At 49.8% G+C, this 22375-nt stretch overlaps 1 protein-coding gene across 1 annotated transcript in view; it reads right to left on the bottom strand.

Annotated features, from left to right (window-relative positions):
• The window catches only part of USP22 (ubiquitin specific peptidase 22), a 43855-nt gene that overhangs the window by 5339 nt on the left and 16141 nt on the right, over positions 1-22375 (bottom strand). Inside the window, exons 2-10 of the mRNA XM_082706836.1 lie at positions 19028-19160; positions 13413-13526; positions 11745-11846; positions 11274-11443; positions 10422-10569; positions 7820-7925; positions 6011-6169; positions 1360-1486; positions 389-480 (exon numbers count right to left, since the gene is read on the bottom strand). Coding sequence (XP_082562962.1) covers positions 389-480; positions 1360-1486; positions 6011-6169; positions 7820-7925; positions 10422-10569; positions 11274-11443; positions 11745-11846; positions 13413-13526; positions 19028-19160 — 1151 coding nt within the window. The remainder of the gene's footprint in view (positions 1-388; positions 481-1359; positions 1487-6010; positions 6170-7819; positions 7926-10421; positions 10570-11273; positions 11444-11744; positions 11847-13412; positions 13527-19027; positions 19161-22375) is intronic.

The raw sequence follows: 22375 nt of genomic DNA, 5'->3' as shown, positions 1-22375 counted from the left end.
AGGAGATAATGCACATTTCACGTACAAGCGAGTGTCGCTGTGGTTTGAAGGGCACGTTTTAAGTGGTCTGGAATATCAAGATTTGAATCTATAACTGCAACACCAACTGCTTAGTGTATCCAAAATCAGTCCCATCAGCGGCAGGGCTGCCTGCCGGGATCCCACCGCGACCGCTCGCCACGTCTGAGGGCTGCTAAAGGAGCGCCAGGGAAAACCTGAAGCTGAGGAAACTCTTCTGTGTCCTGGGTTAAGACCAGGATAATGATTCAGTTTCAGCAAATGCGCTTCTAGTAGCCTCTACACCGGCTGATCACAGACCTGGAGTCGATCCTGGACCCTATGGAGCCACAGCCCTCCTGATCACACAGCAGCCCAAACCCTTTCATACCTGGACGCCATGAAGGGGGTCATGTCCAGTTCCAGGGGAAAGGACACGTATGTAGTGATCTTCCGCCTCAGCTTGGCCGAGTGCTCGAATCGCTAGAGAAACCGGGGAGAGGGCAGAGAAGGAAAGGGATGAAGCTATAGGGGTTTCCTCTGATGGTGCTTCTCTGGATACTCCCAAAAGTGGGGCTTTTCATGGCCTTTCTGACTTGCCCTTCGGCCACATCTAGAGCTTACAGACTCAGTAACACAGTATTAATCTATACAACTCTAATTTATGGGGTTCAAAAATGCAGTCTTGAAATGATGGGGTTGTTCAAAGTGAGTGACACCAAGTGTGCAAAAAAATGATCTTACAACAAACCCAGCGAAGGGCGAGGTGGAAGGAAACAGAACAAACATCCATGAGCTCCGGGAGCAAAAACGGACCTACTGTTCCCTTTCGGCAAAGACATTCCTCTGACTAGACTGGGGCCACCAAACCAGGCAGCAAGCCAGGAATGGCTGGGGGTTTTTGCTGAAAGGGTCATAAAATAAAGACCATAAAACAAAGATCCTATGTGGCCATGAAGCCTGAAATATTTACTCTCTGACCCTTTATAGAGAAAGCTGACCGACTCCTGAACTAGGGCATAACACTCACGGTCTCGTTTGCTTTTAAGTAAAAGGAACCCAGAAAACTCTGTGTTGGGGGGAAGGTGGGGAAGCTGGGGAGGAGGAAGAGGAGGAGATTCTTCACCCCCGCCCCTAGGAAAGTAACTCACGTCCTACTGTCATCATGAAGTAATCAGTCTGGTTCACCACAAACCCCTCGCGCAACAGAGGAGGGGGCAGCGTCACAGCGTACAACCCTCCTGCACCTTCCGTCCCAGCAGTTGTACAATGTGCTTCTCTACACCAAACCGACAGGCTCTCAGTGGTACCAGGGACTGAAAACGGAAACTGCCGCGGGAGTCTGCTTTCTAGAAAACTTACTTTGAGATGAAAACAGGCTACAATGGGCAGTTTCTTCATGGTGAGCTGCTTTGTGGACTCCTGGTAGCTGTGGCAGCCGCTGCACTTGATCTTGGCACTGCTCCCTAAGTGCTCTGGTCTGGTGAATCTACAGGACACGTGGACAGCACAGTTTAAGAAGAAGAAAAAAAGATGGAGAGGTAAGAGAGGAAAAGACGAAAAATAATTATTTTATCACTTTCCGTGAGTTAATTTCCTACTAAACATGCACATAGTTAGGAGTGTTTATAATTCCACAATGAAAAAAAAAAAACCCAAACTATTTCTTCTTTCATCTCTTCCCCTTAATACTTCAAGAACGGTCTTAATTCTTCTTTTGAGTTAAAAGTCTTGTGAAACAGTAGTAACTTTCTAACGACCGTAAGACCCAGCAATTCCAATTTCAGGAAAAGGAGAACTCCCGTTCATGAGAACAATGGTACACAAACGCTCTGAGCGGCTGCACCCGGGACAGCTGAACACCGGGAAGCCATCAGAGCTCTCCGGAGTGCAGACGTTAAAGCAGCGGCTATAGGCCCCCCACCAGAGTACTCGTGGGCAACAAACAGGAACAAACTACGGAAACACACAAGCTGGAAGAATCTCCAGAGACCTACGGCCAGGAGCCTGGGAGATTTCAGAGGTCGTATGTTCTACAATTCCGTTTACACGACATTCTCAGGACTCCCGTGGCTGCCACGGGTTACGAGGCAGTGGTGGGGGGAGGGACGGGTGGGGATGGAACTGTCCCGCATCCCAACGGCAGCGATGGAATATCCTGATGACACTGCACTGTAATTTCAGAAGATGTTATCACTGGGGAGACTCTGTAGAGGGTAGCCAGTTTTTTGTTTTTTGTTTTTTTAAGATATTATTTATTTATTTGACAGACAGAGATCACAAGTAGGCAGAGAGGCAGGCAGAGAGAGAGGAGGAAGCAGTCTCCCCGCGGAGCAGAGAGCCGGATACAGGACTTAATCCCAGGACCCTGAGATCATGACCTGAGCCGAAGGCAGAGGCTTTTAACCCACTGAGCCTCCCAAGCGCCCCAGCCAGTTATTTCTTACAAAAACGGGGAAATGTTTGTTTCCAAAGGATGAAGACCGACCACCACACAGCAGGGCCGCACTGAGCAGGCCAGCAAGCATTTGTGGCACAGGGTGGCTACCCATAGAACAGACATTTCAATGTGGTTTATGTCAAGTTTTTTAAGTGTGAGGCTGAAAAACAAAGTTCACCTTTTCACAACTGGGTCTGGAAATCTCCGTTTATCCATTGGAACTTCGTCATCTTCCCAGAACAAGAAGATGCTCCCTCCTGACCCGCAGCTGACCCTGCCTGCCCCAGGAGGTGCCCCAGAAGTGGGAAGCCAACTAGCCCACAAATGCAGTTGGCAAAGTCCACAGGGAGGGTAATTCTGCGAAAAACAATCTTGTCTTCTCAACACAGAAACAGCAAGGCAACCGAAGAGGGGGCTGAAGTCATGGATTTGCAACCAAAAGTAATGTGCACACCTAATCCGGATCCTGACTTGAACAAACTGTACGGAATACTTTTTTTTTATAAAGACTATCAGGGCAGTTTGGACACTGGGTACCTGACCGAAGAGAGAAGAATGTTCCCATGTCTATAGTGAAGACTAAAATAACGTAACTCACCACACACGACCCCATAATGCAGCTTTCCAACTCAAACCCGTGTGGCCCCAACCCACCCAAACTGCTTAGGCACACACACCAGGGGCCACAACTGCTTCCCTGACAACTAGCCGAGCTTCTCCAGTCAGCACTGACAGCAGGGACAAGTACTCGGACTGTGGGTTACTACCGGGCGGAGAGAGCGCTGTGCACTGAGGAAAAAACAGGGACTTTTACAACTGGAAGCCCAAAGCCAGCCCAGAGAAATCAGGCAGAGGATTCTGTCCGTCCAGCAAGCAGTCAGAAAATAGGTGTCTGATGGTGGGAAGCAAAGTCCCTGAGGCAACAAAGCTACCAAGCTGGGCTGCACAAAACTCTTCCATGAAGGAGTTCCCAGGCACCTTCTCCAGGGGAGGAAGGAAGCGTCTGGGGCTCAGACCACAGGAACTCTCCCCTGGGACAGGTTGGAGCTTCCTGAGACATAGCCTTCTGCAGCTTGTCAAGTCAGACTGGGGGGTGGAGACATTTTACTTAGCCTCAAATCTGCATACACATGCGTCAGCCAGTTACAACCTCTCTGCTAAGTATCACCAATTAAGCACCTGAGCAGTAAGCACTGTTTCTCCTGCAGACACGCACTGCAACAGACAGACGTCCGTCCAGTCTAAAATACAGAGTCCAAAGTCATCTTTTGAGGTTTTCCCATTTTGTATTCTTCAGGAAGTTCCTGATTTTTGGTCATTGTTTTTTTCCATGTGCTCCTAAGTGCTCCTCCTCCCTGCCAAACTACGCGAACTTTCCTACACCAAATAGGTCAACCAAACCTGCTTCGACACTAAGAAAATGTCCCACATTAGCTACAAAGAGGGTTTGGCTTCAAATTCACATAACTGTGAGTAAAGAATGGAAGGACCACAGAGTTCAACCCCCATTATCTCCTCAACTATCTATCCAGGCCACCCCTAACGTTTGGAGAACTTCCAAACCCTGGTGGGAGGCAGGGCCCGTCTTCCTTCATGGAAGGTTACCACAGAAGTTTGGACACCCGACCTAGGCTCGGCCAGCTGGGTACCCTTATGAGGACTCTGTATCTGGAAAAGTCGAGAAAATCTGCAGGAAGAACTGGTCTGGCCAGGAGCCCCAACTCTGCTACACCCGAGAGCAGCAGGCCAGTGGTGGGCAAGCCTTGCACGGTGACCACATGTTTGCTAAGCTGGGTCCTCTTCAGCCTTCCTGGGGATGTGGGGACACCCAGTACCTTTTCCTGCCTAAGTTCAGCAGAGCCCGCTCCTGCCACCTGCGAGCGGTCTGACCCGGTGCACCCTCACGCACACGTCCAGCAAGGACCACCACCATGCGAGGTGCGACGGCAGGAGAGGAAGGGAGTACGAGGTAGTCTACTGTCCCAAAGAGGCTGCATTTCGATCTGGACTGAGGAAATACAGCACAGACAGCAGAAAGCAGAGACAGCAATATACTGACGAGAGCCAAGGGCATGGCCTGAGGCCAATGCAGGAGGAGCATGGACACCAAGGAAAGCGACTGGCTTGGCAGAGGGCTCCCCTATCACCAGGGCCCCTTCTGTCTCCCACCGATCCACCTCCTGCCCGCAGAGCTCCAGGAATACAGGCTGAGCACTGCCTGGAGGCAGCTCCCTAAGGGTGGTGGCCACCACTTACCCTCATGAAACACTACAGGACTCGAGGGTCTGGAGCTACGGAATTCCGTCTACCTGGACTTCCTCCTGCCGGGTTTGCAATATGCTCTCAGCCTAACTCGGAAAGGGTCCCTTTGCTGTTAGCACGTTCAAGATGCACGTTCTCTGCCCTTCCCCAGCCACTCGGCCACTGACCTAGCCCCATGTGGCCCCCAACCGTGGGCCAAGTGTGGTGGCCTCCTCCGTGGCCGCTTGGTGGGCAAAGCTGTAGGTTGCCGAAACATAGGACTCAGTGTAATGGAGCTGTAAACACTCCCTTTGAAAATGGTGGGCTTTTCAGTTCCGATGTTTTGCTTAGTTTCCAAATTACAAGTTCGATGCCCCATTTACACTGGACATATCAGTGTGAAGGAGCTGACGCATTTAAAAATTCTTAGCAGGGGTGCCTGGGTGGCTCAGTGGGTTAAGCCTCTGCCTTTAGCTCAGGTCATGATCTCAGGGTCCTGGGATCGAACCCTTTATCGAGCTCTCTGCTCAGCAGGGAGCCTGCTTCCCCCCACGCCCCCGCCTGCCTCTCTGCCTAATTGTGATCTGTCTGTCAAATAAACAAATAAAATCTTTTGGGGGAATGAATAAATAAATAAATAAATAGATAGATAGATAAAGTAAAAATTCTTAGCATGCACCTTTGAGCCTGCTGACTATACACAGGAGGATAAAAGCCCAGAAGTCTGCCCCTCTGCCCAAGGACACACCTGCACTGACCTTTAATTAATGTAAAAGAAAATAAAGGCTGTAAAACACTAAACAGGCCATTAGAACAGTTTGGCAAAGGTCTCTGATCTCCTCGCCACTACGTGAGAGCTGCCCGAGCATGGTTGACAGCAGCGGTACCCACACCCAGCACTCGTGTCAGGCAGAGACGAGGTGACTGGACAGGCGCAGCACAACAGGCCTGCTGCCCGCAGAGAGGGCCCTGCCTGATGCCGGGTTATCAGCCACAAACAGTGACCATTACTGAGCTGCCCCCTCAGCTCTCGGGTCGGTCTCCCAGCGGGGTGGAGCACAGCTGTAACGCACACAGGCTCCCTGCAAGGCTTTCAGAGCCAGGACAGACTGTCCGAGCCGCTGGGCACCACCTACAGCCGCCTGCAGGCTGTCCTGTCTCATGTTCTATACCCAACATGTGAGAGAAAATTCTACTGGGCCCCAGACGGTCCTGAATTTCTTCGGACTCTCCCCTGACCAACCAGTACCTTGAAGAACCTGAAGGCAAGAGAGACAAGTGCTGGCCAAGAAAGACCATTCTCTGTCTCCAGAGGGGCCGGCGGTTTCTTACCTTCGCAGGCAGTCCGTGAGCGTAGTGGTTCCTGCTACGTGGCTTTCCCCGTTCACCACACTGCCCTCGCTCCCAGGGCTCAGGGGCCAGAATGGGGTGGAAGAGCCAGGCAGATCCAAACTGATGTCCCAGAAGGGGTCTATGGTGGTAGACACTCCACTAGAAGCAAGAGGAGATTAAGATGCAGGTGAGAGTGGACGGCCACGCAGCCTCCGAGGCAGCAGCTGGCCCACGGCACCCACCGCCTGACACAGCTCTGCTCATCCACCACGGGACATGGAAGGTCAGACATCACAAGACAGCTCCCACCCAACGTGTCCTGGCTCCCCAGGGGGCCCTACAGAGGAAGGGGAGGTAAACCACTTCACGCAAAGGCTGCTCCAAAAGCAACGTTTCCGAACCCAGAAGATCATCATGGTGATTTTGGGATTTTCTGAGAACCCGGGCCCATGTCCGTTAGTTCTGAACTGATGAGCCTACCTCAGCAGCATCTGAGTCTGGGTAGGAATCTAGAGCCCCAGGCACGCTACCTGCAGAGAACACACCAAGGAGGAACGGTCCTAACTGAACAGAGCTGTCTCCCTCTCAGAGACGGACTGAAGAACAGGCTGGGAGCTTCACTCCAGATATTTAAACCGGACATAAATCTGAGACCACCTCCTGCTGCCAGAATTCAGCAGCACGGAGTCGACAAGAAGCTTCTTTAAAACGGAGAGTTTAAACACTGGAGCGCTGCCCACCCCGGCATCTCCGTCCCAGAACACTGTATGCACGACCCAGGCCAAGCTGCTCCCCTACCACCATCTCTATCCTCTACCAATCGCACGGGGGAATCTAGCAGAGGTTCCGAAATAATTTTGAGTAGATCGTGGCCAGAGTTTTAAAAAACCCTGAAATGGAATAAAAAACAGGGCTGCCTGGGTGGCTCAGTGGGTTAAGCCTCTGCCTTCAGCTCAGGTCATGATCTCGGGGTCCTGGGATCGAGTCCCGCATCGGGCTCTCTGCTAGGCAGGGAGCCTGCTTCCTCCTCTCTCTCTCTCTCTACTTGTGATCTCTCTGTCAAATAAATAAAAAATCTAAAAAACAAAAACAAAAAAACCCCACAAAAAACAGAAGCATGCGTGGAGGTCAGGAGGGAAGGTTCCTGCAACCTCACTGATCAACGCCTCCTCCTAGAAATCAAAGCTCTTGCCTGCTGAGCCAAGCCTACAGCGGTCATCAATCAGGGAGCCCTCGCTGGAGAATATGGAAACAGAAACCATGATGTGAAAAGCAACACACTTGGGAGCACGGGCACCAAGGATCGCCCGCACATGCGCCAGTCCCTCTGAAAGGCAGGGCTCACTTATGTGGCTCCTGCAGAGCAGAGATGGGGAATGGCAATAAAGACGGCCCTGGGGACTCTGCTCCAGACGACCTGCAGTGTTTGGGAGGACCTGCCCCCCGGGTGGGTCTTCTCTGCCAGAGCGGTTTCTTCTCAACACAGCCAATGGCGAGGCTGCTGAAATTCAACTCGTCCTGCTTCACGTCTGGCTGCCGCTGCACAGGCTCCTCAGTGAGAGCCAAACCCCCTGGTCCATCCCACTTCACCAAGGAGGCACAGCCGTGGGGCACCAACTGAACTTCCGGCTCTAAAAGTTAAACTTTTAAAAGCTGCTCAGACCACAGCAGTGTTGTTGGTTGAAAACTTCCCAGGATGTTCAATAAGTAGCACCTCGGGTCCCACATCGCAGTCTGGGCAGCACAGACCAGGCGGGCCCTTGTGTTCCAGAAGAACGCTCGGGGCTACGCCGGGAGCCTTACACTTACTGGCAGACTTGGCAGGTGACGTCGGACTGCAGCCCGCCCGTGAAGATCTGGTCGATGATGCAGTTGCAGTGGTTGGGGTTGTTGGCCTTCTTCCCGTTATCGTCACCTGGGGAAAGACTGTAGCTGTGACGTGCACTTGAGCCCGAGTCTGTAGGCTTCCCAGCACCACAGGCCCAAGGCGCAAGGCCATTCCCCTGCAGAGGCTCACAAAGCCTGATACGATCACAAGGACGCAGAAGGACCCTTACGTGAACAGGGAGGCTTAGCGGGGAAGGAGCTAACAACCCAGCTAACTTATTTTCAATGCTCTTTTTTCTCCACTCCCTACCATCCGCTGGGATTCTATCTAAGTACCAAGATATAGCTAACGCCCAGTCACCGGGGAGAGTTAAGGATTCCCATCTGCCTGCACAGGACAACTGAGCGGCCCTGCCATGGCGGGCACCCCACGCTGCCGTGCCTGCTCGCTCCTTGCACTGCACAGCCAGGCGCCTGACTTCAGAAAGCTTCTCTGCAGGACTCCCGCTGGGTTGTTTCCCCATCAGCTCCTGCGCTCTGTAACCTCACAAACAGCCCTGCTTTCCAAGAAGCTGCCCCCAGAGAAGTACCACTCCCATCCTCTCTAGCTCAGTACGGGTTTTACTGATTATCTTTGGGTGCAGATTCTGAAACGCAGCGCTTACATGCAGAACATGACGTGTTCATTTGTACCGTTAAGTACATACTATAGAACTTCCACTGAACAAGACGAAGGGGAGAGACTAGGTCTATCTGTATGTATGTATGTTTCTTCTCAAAAAAGTGGAATTATTACCTAGGAATAAAGGATGCCCACGGGGTCTTTTGACAGCACACTGCGTAGAGAGATTAGACAGAAAATCATACCCAGAAAGATTTTAAATTCATAGGAGAAAATGCCAGGACACAGGAAAATACATGTAGGAAGCCACAAAGGAAGAGAAGCCAAAAGGTCCCCGATGCCTGCAGTCACACAGGAGCACAACTCAGCCAAGTCAGTCAGCAAGGCCGAAGGACTCAGAACACTCTACTCCGGCAGGAGGAGCCACGCACGTGAGACCTGCTGAACAGAGTACGTCAGACAAGTGGGTCCCTATCACTGTATCTGTTTCTGTCTGATGAACGTTTGCACAGCAATGCACCTGAAGCAGCTGATTTTCAGGATAGACTCCTGCTGGTTACAGAAGTCTCGTGATTATCCTCAAGGGCTTGGAATGATAGTGGCTCTTTTCGATCTGCATGCTACACTTCCCGCTAGAAAGCCAAACCTCACCTAAACTGTTAAGCACTGTTCACCTGGGTTCCTCGGGCGAGCACTGAAAAAATGTGTTTTTCAGGAAAAGAGTACACAAAAAAGCCAGAACCCAAAGCCACACAGCTGATGAGAACAAGCCATCTTATTTGGAGTTTGGCTTGCTTTGAGGTTGTAATGTCAGACCACACGGGGCATTTGGGAGAGCAGCCCCGCAACTGGACAGAGGCTGAGCAGGAGGTGGCCTGGAAAACAGAACTGTGGTCCAACAGAATCACCAAAACCCACGATCTCAGCCCAGAGGCCACAGGTAGGCAGGTGACTTGGTCACCCGGACACACGTCAGCTACACCTGAGTGTGCTCCGTGAACCGGCACACAAGCATCACCAGGGACCCAGCAGGAACGACAACTGCTGACCCTCGTCATACCCACTGAACAGAAACAGCAGCATGCCCTCCAGGGGACTCCGAGCCACACTCAAGGTCGGAGAATCCCCCTCACCTGATCCTGTGTCAGCACACTTGGGCACAGGGCCTTCAGATGGGGAACCCCGCCACAGGGAGGGCAGCGGGAGGGACCCAGGGCCTTGTTATTCAGTCCTAACCTTCTGCCCTGAGCCTGAAGAGCTGCTGCCCGATGTCCCCTTCCCCAGACTATCCAAACTCACCCATGTCTGAGACCCCTGGGGCGGCTTCCCCGCTCTGGGGGTCAGGCTGTGAGAAAGAAGTCAAGACCCAGTAAGATCCAGAGAGACTTCTGAAAAGCCCTTGGCTGGACCCCAAAATGAACAGGACTTGGGTCACGGAAGCATGGCAAGCATGCAGGTCCCCTTTTGTATTCTCAGCTCATTCCGGCGACTACAGTGCCACAACCAGTCCTTCTGGAGACCCCACGAAGGGAGGGAGCCAGTGCTGACAGTACAGCTGCACTTGGAGCATATGTGGAAGTTTCTGGCCTGCCAGGGGCCACGATAACCTGGAGAAGCTGCACACCAGCCCCCTCACAATCAGGCTGAGAGGAAGCCGGCAGCAAAGGATGGACTTGAGGCACAGGCCTGTCAAGGACGGAGAGCTCTGTTCACTGTTACCGGTTTTACAGGACCGACCACCATGCTCCTCTCCTCCCAGCAAGGTCGGAAGACAACACCTCCAAACTGTTCCCTCCTCTCTTAAGACAAATTATGAAGAACCTCTCTGGGGTATTAAAGATGAGAAACAACACAGTTAGAACACAAGTGCCATATACAAGATTCCCTGCCCCTGGCGTTGTGCAACAGCGCCCCCTACCTCTCCTGGGTGGGGGAGGTAGAAGGAGGGGCACGGAGCCTCACCTTTGCAGTGTCGGTGCAGGACATCCAGGGCGGCGATGAGGAACTCGTGCGCGTCCTGCTGCTCGTACCCCGCCAGGTGCCGCGCATGAGTCCACACCAGGTGCAACAACTTGTAGGGGATGTGGGGGGAGCGGTGCCCCGAGTAGAACTGCTCCCAGAGACAGGAGGGGAAGGGGAACAACTGTCAGCAGGAAGTACCACACACAATAAAAAAAATCTGTTAACAACCACCTAGAATTACTTGCAGCTACTGTGACAAAAAAGGATTCTGTTTAACTCCTTCCTTTTTTTTTTTTGGAAAACGTATTTTTATGTGGACTCACTGGACTTTTTAAATCATTTTGTCCCTTCCGACTGCCGATTTTCTACGGATAAGCCAAAATGATCAACTGGGAGTGCCTGACACAGACACAAGCCCGGGCAGGGCCTGAGAGCAGCCTAGGATCCAAGCAGAACAGAACCTGTTTGGGGCGGAGGGCCACAAAGACAGAGGCATTCTAGTGAAGCACACAGAGGCCTGGCAAAAGGGCCACTTTCCTTGAGAACAGAGGACAGGAGGCAATCAGTGGAGGGTGAAAAGACCCCAGCATTCACAGACAAATGTCTTCCACCGGCTGCCCCCTTCCAAAGGGCTCTTCTCATCCTCCAAGTCAGCACGCAGCCTCTAAGCAATGCCAACAGTCCCTGACAATTCCCTTTGGGAAAAATGTCTCATAAGAAACGCACGCATTATTCACTGTGTAAGGTTTCAGAAACCTGCCTTCCTTTCCTGTGTCAATGTGATTTCACTTCAAGGTAAAACACAACAAGCAGTTACAGAAATGGTACGCCGCCCACGCCAACAGTGCTCACCTCCTGAAAAAGCGACGACATCTCGCAGACCAGACAAGAGCTGGGGCTCTGCATCTCACACCTGTGCCTATCAGAGAGGAAGAAGTCTCGCAGCAGCGGCGTGTGGGTGAGCGCCTGGACGATGCAGTTCATGAAGCAGGTGTTGCCAAGGTTGATCAGCCCTCGCAGACCTGGGCAGGATAAATGTGAATCTCGCTTACAGGACAGACTGTCACGGCCCCAGGGGCAGGGACTGTTTCTGTCCATTACCACGAGGCCCCCTAAACCTAGCACACCTCCCCCGGGGGCTGCAGATGCTCCAGAAGTAGTTGGGTGGGGGGGGGGGGGGGTGGCAAGCGATAAAGGCTTACACAAGGGCTTAAAGAGAACCACACCAGGAAATCCTCCCGTTCACATCTATTGAAACCCAGAGAAGCCAGCCTTGCTGGCAGTCGTCACAAAGCCCCACTCAGAGCACTGTCGCCCACCTACCTATGGTGCAGTTGGAGGTGATCTTTCGCCTTTTCGGGTTGTGCTTCAGCAGTTCGAGCTCCCGTTTGGTAGGTTCCCAAGTTGAAAACTTCTCCCCAACGCCTAAAAGCAATGGTGACAGAACACTTAGATCGGCGTGTGTTTCAAAGCCACAACACGAGGTCTTTCCAGACCATATTATATTGCAACGGGCTAGAAAGAACACTTAAAGGGAGTTTCTTTTGGAAAATGTGTGGTGAATAAGCGGTTTCCTGTGAGAAGGGCAACACCTCCCATTAACACTACCGTAGCACTAATGCCAATATGGGGATTTTCTGCCAAGCCTTTAACCCTTGAGCACAGAGACTGCAGCAGCCCCGGTGGAAAGACCTACACTTGGCACTGAGGTGAGGGGTCTCCGTGAAAAGACTGAAAGCGACAGGGAGAAAACGCACTTGCCGAAACACAGTTTGAAAACACCTTGTGTTAAACAGCTATACCCATAAACAATCTGCACCACAGACAATGGTGCGGGTGCTAATAGTCACAACTCATCTTAATACGTGCAACAACTGTTCCATGTGACTTAACATTTCTGCAACATTCAATGAACTTGAAAAGACATTCTATCTCACTGACACATGGAGTTATAGAATGATTTTAGAAGAGTTGTTTTATTCCGGGTCATCCATTTCTGAGCTCCTGTAACTGAAATGCTCTTCCCAGAGAAATAATATATTCAGACTTAGTTGCAATGTTACTAAATTTTTGAGGGAGAAAAGAATAGGAGGTTGGTTAAAGAGACTGTTCTCCAGAAAAGATCTGTTACAATTGTGATCACGGAGAGCACCTGTTCCTATTGTTCCAGTCTCAAAAAATAGGGCTGCTTAAAAGCAGAGCAATTAGGGACAAAAACTGTGAAGCAGAGACAGGGTTTCTATGTTCTCTCTGTGAACAGTGGAAGATGTGTTCATGGAGAGATGCTCACTGGTCAAGTGGGGTCAACCACACCTCCCACTGTTGGAACCCTCTTACTGTTCCAGCATCTGCTAGAAATGAAAACTAGAAAACCATCAAGGAACCAGTAAGAAATGAACAATAGGGAAAACAGCCACATATTTCTGTGTGTCTCCCCGACTATGCATCTGATGAAGAAAGCATGTGAGCACACAGGAGGACAGGGAGGGAAAAGTACAGAGAGCCCCACGCTGGAACCAGAGCTACTGCCAGAAAACATACTGGTCTCTGCCCCTGGTTCCTGGCACAGAGCTTCTCAAACCCTTATGATTTCCTAAGTGATAAGAGCACTAGGAGCATCTTTATTCCAATGAGGGGACTCCTGGGGGCGTTCCTAGAGAGGGACTGGCTGACAGAAAGACCACGCCAAGAGAGGCTTGGCATTTCCGGCCTTGACCCCCCCATCCCCCGGCCCCTGCAGAGGGAGACTGAGCTCCTATCTGGTCAGTCACCTCATCTGCTTCTCCCGGATCCTCAGGTGGCGCCTACAAGAGGAAGCAAGCAGGTGTGGGGGGTTCTTCCCAGCAAAGCAAGTCCAAACTGCAACCACCCTCCCCCACAGCTGTCCAACCCTGACCTTCTCCCTAGATGTTGACCTTTTTCCTGATAAGCTCTGCCCTTGACAGGCAACTAGGAGACAAAGCAGACTCGTAAATCTAGGCACAACCAAACCTTGCAATTTCCAAGCTCTGCGCTGCTCCTCTTTGGCGATGATTTCCATGTCCTTGTCATATATGTAGTCGTGGCACAGAAAGCAGTAGATGCCACCATACATCAGCTCTATGGCTGGAGAGAGAAGCAGGGGAGAGAGATCACACTGAATTAAAAACTTTAAAGGTAACGCTTAAGGTCACATATGAAACATCTGAGTGTTTTGGACATTTTACTGTTTCCACCACCTCCCCACTCTCTCATTTCAGACCTTTACCCTAAGCAGGCGAGGGATGTGTATTTTCCCTGGGAGCTCAGGACTTCCGAGGCTGAGGGGATTGGACTGCAAATGGGAGGCATCACACCCATATTTTACAAAGGATCTCAAGTTATCAGGACCCTCTGCCTAGTCTCTGAAAGTAAGGGAAGGGGCGCCTGGGTGGCTTAGCCAGGTAAGCGTCTGCCTTGAGCTCAGCACCCCTCCCACACATCCCCCGCTTCTGCTCGTGCCATCAAATGGGGGGGGGGGGGAGGGAAACCTTTCACTGAGTATGATCAGCCCATAAGGATTCTTAGCCACCTGGACTGCTTTAACTATTTTACTACATCTACAACTCCTGATATGATTACAAAAATGAATGAAACATCTACTTCCTACTCTTACTTTAACGACAATGGTAAAACATCATCTATCCAGATAGTCTTCACTTCTTGACCCACGCAGATGACTCCTGCCTACCTTTGAGCGGATCTTATGCATTTTCTCAACTGCATCATCCATAAAAACTGGCTTTTAGTTACCTCATTATAAAGTAAAATAGTGTCCTTTACTTTAAGCACCTGGAAGAAAGGTGTCTCGATTCAACAAATAAAAATAATTTTTTCTGGACTGAATTCATGGCGCAGTGGAAGGTGTCTGAAGGGCAGTGGAGCGGATAGAGCACAGAGTTAGAGTACTGGGATGGATCCCGCCTATGATCAATCACTCCACTTCCCCGAGCCTCAGCTTCCCTCTGGTATGTGGTGATGGTTACAGCACAAACAGCTCAGAGGTTCGTATGGCGCTTTTATAACGTTACAGCACACCTAGTGCACTGTCTTCACGATCACCACCTGTATCGTACTCCGAGTCTTCAGCTGCCAGGACACAGATCAGTCAGTCTCTGATGGATCTTCGAAGTCCTCTAAAGCAGCCGTGTTAAAGCTCAAGGTTCCTACACCCTCTCACCCCAAACCGACAAAATTCCTACAAATTCGTTCAAAGTCCCCGTCAAAGCTGTCACAGGGAGTGTGGCTGCACCTCGGCACTGTATGCCTTGCACCGGAGAGCTCCCGGCATGGGAGCAGCAGAGCCCGAGGCAGACTCCAGTGAGGGTCCAAGGCATTTTCAGGAAAGAAGATGCATTCGCTGACACATACGCGAAGGGAGCAGCACAACACAGAGAGCTATGTACTCGGCAGGGAGTCTGCTCCAGATTCTCTCTCCTTCCCTCTCCACCTGCCCCTTCCTCGCCTCTCAAATAAGTCAGTCAGTCTCAAAAAAAAAAAAAAAAAAAAAAAGAAAAAGAAAAAGAAAAGAAAAGAAAAGAAAAGAAAAAAAAAAAGCAGGCATATGGCCATAAGGCCAACAGCACAACTACCAGCCTGGAGAAGGCATGTAACTATTTAATGTGTGTTCAAGTCCCCCTAAACAAGCTCCTCTTCAAGGCACCTTTCCACACCCAACTACTCACCACTACTCACTGGGTGAGGCTAATGGAGCCAACCGGGTGCCAAGACCACTCAGTGGGGGGAGACCAGCCTCCTTCACCAATAGTGGTAGGACGACCAGACACCCACCAACAGAAGCGGGAAGCTCAATCCTTACCCGCCCATCATACAAACACGGACTCAGAATGGGTCAGCAACCTCAATAAAGCACTAGAAGTAAAAACTATTAGAAGGAAACCCAATGGGGTTAAGTCTTCATGATCTCAAATTTAGCAATGGACTCAGACGTGACACCAAAAACATGAGAACTAAAGAAAAAAAAGTGATAAGTTGGGCTTCATCAAAGGACATTTGTGTCTCAAAGGACATTATTAATAAAGTGAAAAAACACCCCACAGAATGGGAGGAAATATATGCAAAGCATATATCTGCTAAGAGTTCAGTATCTGGGAGAGAGAGATATCTATCTCCAAGAGATATGTGTGAGGGTGTGTGAAGAGACAGATTTCCAAAATAAAAATATATATACATATATATTTACCTCAAAGTACAACAACAAAAGCCCAACCGAATTAAAAACAGGACCAGATGACTTGAATAGGTATTTCTCCAAAGAAGGTACGCAAAGGACCAAGAAGCACATGAAAAAAACATTTAACATCCCTGGTCATTGAGAAAATGCCTGTCTAAGATACCACTTTACACCCATCATGGCCTGAGTTACTATACAAAAAAAGAATGCAAGTGTTGGCCAGCATGTGGAGAAACTGGAACCTTCCTACAAGGCTGGTGGGAACAGAAAGCAGAAAACCGTGTGGCCGCTGTGGGAAAGTCTGATGGCCTCACAAACACTCAACAGACTTACCATATGACCCTGCTGTTTCACTCCTAGGAACAGACCTAAAAGTGCAAACGTCTGTCCACACAGAAACTTGCACATGAGCGTTTGTTTGTGTGGCATTACTCGGAAGCACCGAAAAGTGGGAACCACCTGAATGTCCATTAACGGACAAAAAGATGAACAGAATACGGAAGATCTGCGCGATGAGTGATTACTCAAACACACCAAGGAGCGAGGTTCTGATGCCCACCGCAGCATGGACGCACCCTGAAAACCTGCTAAGGGAACGAAGCGTGACACAAAGGGTCATCTACTGTGACCATTCCTTTTATAAAATACTGAGAACAGGCAAATCCAGAGAGACAAAAAGCAGACTGGCGATCTCCGGCGGCAGGGTTGGGGGAGAATTCATTCCTGGAGGCGGGGTGTTCTTCTGAGAAGATGGAAAGTGGAAAGACGGCGGCTGCACAATGTGGTGGGTGAATGAATGCCACCGAGCACACGCTTTGAACAGCTGGACTGTACGCGGTGTGAATCCCACCTCAAAATAAAATGTAAAAGCAACACCTACGGGCAAGGTAGTTCCCTTGGAAAATTATTTCACAGTCAAGATCGGGGTACGCTGGCCTCCTTGGGAATGCCCGAAGCCACGGCCGACACAGGCATCATGCCTGTAGGCACCACACGAGGGCCTTCTCCCTGTGCCACAGGGTGACCTAGGGAATGGAGGGCGACACTACTCAGTGCTAAGTGGGCTGAAATCCCGCCCCCACCAGCACGTGCTCTTCTGGGGGCAACTACAGTAACTCTTCGAAGACATGTGGAACAAGGCTAAAGGCATTACTTTTGTACCTTTGTGGCTCATGGTGGCAAAATCTAAGTACCACGTGACTTGCCATAAAAGGAAGCCAGAGAAACTGAGAAACTAGAAAGTATGAAATCCAACAGCTCCGAGTCGGTGGTTCACCCTCCTGCAGCAGGCCCCGCCGTCCGCTGGAATCGCAGCACCCGGCTGAGCACATGGACCAGTCCCAGTGGGAGGACACCAGCCTCGGAGGGACTATCCCGAATGAGCGGACGCTCTCTTGCCTGAAGTGTGTATCTATCACGTCGAATTAAGGCAACTTTATAGGGCAGGATGGACAAAGAGGTAGAACCTTCCATCAGACTGCTGTCAAGACCCTCCTCGTCCCACAACTGACTCCCTCCGCAAGACCTCTGACAATGACCTTACTGCTACTAACACTGTTCTTAAGTGCATCACCCACAATATACAGAGAAGACTCCGTTTAGGCCTCTTTCACTACTCCAACTAAAAACCAGACGCCTGCTGAGAATTTTCCCAATAATACATTTCCAGTCCCAACCCTGCACTACAGAGTGTCCCCTGGGAGGGGAAGAAGCTACCACAAGGAAATCAAGGTTCCTCAGTCCTCACAGCACTGCTCCATTAACCTGCCCTTGGACATCCGACAAAATACTCTGTATAAAATGACGCCCAAAATGTTGACAGCCTAGAGGCTGCTCAGGAGATGACGGGCAGGAGCGGTAGTGAGATGCCCAGAGTGGAGGGCGGGCAGGTGCTCCCACAAGTCGGAAAGACAGAGACCAGAGGACGAGGTGGGAGTTGGACTGCCCCAGGTCACCTCCTCACTTCAGCTTCCCTCACCTGTGCCCTCCTCTCTACCCGGACAGAAAACTAATTTCTACCTTGGTTAAACACACAGACAGAGAGTCTTCAATAAATTCATGGACTTAATACAGCATTTCATTAATTCAGCACTCCCATTTCAAGGTTTTGTTCTGTTTCTGAAAGCAAACTTTCTAAAACTTACTAATCCTGGAAAAGTAGAGGCAGGGTTTATCAATCAGGAGGACGAAATGAATAAATTTCTGAAGTGACTTTTACAGATGACTCCGGGTAACAGTAAGATTCTTTAGATAGCTTTTCTAAGTGCAAATATAGTATATGCAATCTTCCACAACCCTTTACCCACACGAAATCACTTCCCAGGCATGACAGCAGCGTGGCCCGAACGGGTCTGGTGCGAGAATCAGACATGGCAGGAATATTCTTCAGCTGTATTGTAAAAGCACGTATGTACATTAAGTGAATACTAAACAACTTTAACACCTCCACATTGTCCCGAGGAGGGTCTTTTCCCTCGGGTTAGCCAGTGTAAGAGATCACCGGCGACCTCATTCCTCCGTGGGATGTAATTCATGAGAGCACCACTGCCCCATTAGCTCTCTTTCCAAAAAGGCCAATGAGCTCATCTCCGTAACTCGAGTCCCTCACTCCAAGCAGCAAGCAGCCTTCTCACCAGCGCTTTCTGTGAGTTCTTGTGACAAGTGGGGCCGTCCCAGAGGGAGGACTCCATTAGTACATTCCATTTGTACTATTTAAAAAGGCTGGTAAAGAGCTTTAACTGGAGTCACTGAGTCCCCATGAAGTTTCCCTGGCCTGGACCTAACCTCGCCATCACTTAAAACATGATTCTGAAGGAGAGAATCATTTAAGGAGCACGGAAATAAAGCCAAGGACAAAACTTTGCTTTATGTAACTTCCAGAATGTGGGACAGTTGGAACTTCTAAGTTTAAGAAACATTAAGTTTATCTCGACACCACCCTACTGTTAGCCTTTCCATGGCTCTGGGTTATCAAGAACAGTGAGAATCCATCATAGAAAGCAGTAAAAGCCACTGGGCCGGGTCACTGTCCATGCTGACATCAATAACCCAACACTGCATCCAAGATCTTTCTTTGCAAATTTTCAGTTCATCAAGTCCTAATCATGCTTTTCAGAGGGAAAGATGGCTCTGAGGCTGCATTAAAGAAAGATCCAGAACAGTGAACCTTCATAGTTTATCATTTCAAGTTACACAGAATATGAACTTCAACTCCGATGCCTGAAAGCAAGCTAATAGGTCCATCAGCCCTGGGAGTCCCATGTGTTTCAGTGGCTCTGACTTTCACTGGAACTTCACAGCAGCCCCTGGGAAGAGGGTCCAGCCCCAGGGCAGGGATCAGAAGGGCCGGTGGAGTCTGCTGCACCAGGGACATGCGTAGGGGGAGGGGGCTCACCCAGGTTGTGCCGCTTGGACTTGGCATGTTCGTGGATGTGTTTCTTTGTGAAGCAGCCAAAGAAGACACAGTGCAGGCAGGAGTGAAGCCGGTTCAGGTGGACGCCGCAGACGTGACAGACGCACGACTTCGCCTGAAATTGAGAGCAGAGAATTAGAAACCAGGTGCCCTCGGAGAGAAAGTGACCAAGCAAAGTGATCTGTAACAGATGAGGCGACGGGAAGAAGCGAAATCACGGTATCATCAGCCTCACTCAACAAGAGGTCACCCTGCTAATCCTTTCAACAGCTCCAAAGGGTACTCCAGCTCATTTAGCTCAAAACTATCAGCTCCACGTAAGAAAGCTCAGCCCACAGCCTCAACTACCAAACCGGGCTGGCTGCTCAGAGGTGTGCCACATGAAGCTTTAGGAGTCTCCGCCTGAGCCCCAACAGGGAGCCACCAACCCTCTCGACTCCTGTCCCCATTTCAGACCAGCAACTCGCAGCCTTGCCACCCCTACCATGGACATCACTGTACGTTTGCTATTCTAGCTCCCACCACCAAAGCCAATTCAGCAGCCATCCATCAAAGAGTAGAGAGGACATGAGTCAAAGTGATACAGAATAATAAGAAAAAGAAACTTTGTAGCCAAGAGTTAGACCGCAGAAACCTAAACTTGTAATCTCAGCCAATGTGAGCAGTGATAATTCTTTTACACACCCAAACCACCACAAAACACCACTGCTTCCAGCACAGTAGGACCTCGACACTGTAGTAGTAACTCTAAACTCCCTGCAGGTGTCAAAGTGAATTTCCGGCCTCTGAGAGGACACCCTGGTGTCGGATTTTCCTCTGTGATGGGGGGGCTGGGAGCTGGGCCAGGAGGAAATAAACTGGGTACCAGGAAGGGGAAAAGTAAGACAAGAGCGTGCTGTCGACACACACACTCCACAATACCCGATGAAGGCACCAGACACCAGGGCCACGGGCAGAAAGCGACCACATCTGAAAGATGCCACACCCCAGTCAAGGCTCACAGCCGTCCGCTGGTGATGGTTCTGGGCTCTTCTGACATCTGAAGGAAGTCACTAGTGTATATGCTTGACCACTGAGCCTGTGTGTGTGTGTGTGTGTGTGTGTGTGTGTGTGTGTCACACAGTTAGAATGTGGAGGAGGATGTGCCTAACCCCAAGTAGCCCCTGAGCCTGGAGGCAGCCCCAAGCTTCCCACCACACACACAAGATCAAGTCAGGTGCCAAGCCCCGCGGTGACAGACTGTGCAATCACCTCGAATGGGTGGCACGGAGGGAGGAGAGGCTCTGGGGACCAGGCTCAAACCATATTTACCTAAAATATGAATCACTGTTCTCACCTAGCTGGTAACTGCCTGCAGGGAAGTTGCGTGCGGAAACCGGGGGAAGCAGAGCAAGTGCACATCAGCTGGGCAGGGATGTTGCCTCAACGAGCACAGAGCGCTGTGGCCAAAGCCCAAAGTCAGGAGACAAACTAGACGAGCTCCTCCCCCTGGCCCATCCCCACCTCGTGCACTCTCTCAAATAAATAAATTCTTAAGACAAAGACAAACAAATAAATGAATAAAATGCCATATTAGTAGAAATAGTAGTTATATCATCTATAGATTCTTCTAATGACAAATCAAAGAGATTAGGTAATCATAATTGTTTTTAGGATATAGGGGACATTTTTAAATTACACATACAGCTGTAGTTGATGTAAGCAAGTGATACTTCCAGGCATCATGGAAAAATTTCCCTTTAGCTAGAAATACTGTAAGCAAGAGATGCCTGGAGATTTAGTTATAACCATGAGTGAGAATCCATTTACTATTCACTACAATGACAGACACAAAAGAATGGGAAAGATTAAGAAGTGTCCTGTATTTTTATCACTCAGGGTATTTTTAAAACTATTTTTAAAGATTTTATTTATTTATATTCCAGAGAGAAAGAGAGAGCATGCACAAGCTGGGGGAGCAGCAGGCGGAGGGAGAGGCAGGCTCCCTGCGGAGCAAACGGTCCCAAGCGGACTCCGGTCCCACGATGCTAGGATCATGACCCAAGCCAAAGGCAGAGACTAACCAACTAAGCCACCTGGGCATCCCATCACTCAAGATATTTTTTTTTTTTAAGATTTTTTCTTTATTTATCTGACAGAGATCACAAGTAGGCAGAGAGGCAGGCAGAGAGAGAGGGAGAAGCCGGCTCCCCACTGAGCGGAGAGCAAGTCATGGGGCTTGATCCCAGGACCCTGAGACCATGACCTGAGCCCAAGGCAGAGACTTAACCCACTGAGCCACCCAGGTGTCCCATGGAGGAATTTTAAATATCAGTTTTTAAAAATATCCTGAGAGAGCTGAAATCAAGACCTGGACATTCAGCCAAAAGAGCCAGCCCGGTGCCCCAAAACCCAGATCAAGCTTTTTAAAAAGATAAAAGTTAAGCCCTGAACTTTCAATGTAAAAATGTAGCACCCGTTCTTGTGCAGAATTTCATGAAAGAGAAACCTGCCTGAGGAAAAAGATCCTCCAGAACTCAGCTGCACAAACACTGCAGCAATTGTAAGGAAGCAGAGAGCTCCAACTGAAAACACAGAAACTGATCATGCCCCGAAGCCACCGGGTCAGGGGAAGAAAGCCTCAAATACAAATAAACGCACACACATACTCACACTTCAGCTAGGTATTTTTCATTTAAATAAAGCCCATGGTGGGGGCACCTGGGTGGCTCAGTCGGTTAAGCATCTGATTCTAGATTTCGAGTCAGGTCGTGATCTCTCGTGAGACTGACCCCATCTTGGGCTCTGCACCAGGTGTGGAATCTGCCTGGGATTCTCTCTCTCCCTCTCCCCCCGCATGCGTGTACATGTGCACACACTCTCTCTCAAATAAATAAATAAATAAATAAAGCCCATGCTTGATACTCATGTTAAGGTACACATTAGATTTTACTAACTGGAGTTCCCCTGGCACGTTCACCATGGATACAGGTCATGAATCTATTATCCATAAACACCAATGACCTGCCACATACCCTAGCCACGAACAATTAATTAATTCATGCTGAACATAAATGGATACCTCTTATAAGCCACTGAGTCCAACACCAAGAGAGACACATGAGGAACAATGGGAGCCCACTTAAGGGATTCCCACTAGACAATTTTGGTACAATTTCAGCATACAAATGAGTAACAACAAGAACAGACTATATACTAAATAAAAAAGAATTCTCAAGTCCATTCTATTACTAATACTACACAAACACACACACACAGTGTCTTAATGGTCTTCTTCCCGGAGAATTCCATCTAATCAATGTAGTAGGAAAGACAAAAATACACACGCAA

Source organism: Mustela nivalis, assembly GCF_964662115.1.
Source record: "Mustela nivalis genome assembly, chromosome: 17".
In the NCBI taxonomy this organism is placed as follows: domain Eukaryota; kingdom Metazoa; phylum Chordata; class Mammalia; order Carnivora; family Mustelidae; genus Mustela; species Mustela nivalis.
This window is presented reverse-complemented; position numbering and strand designations above follow the sequence as displayed.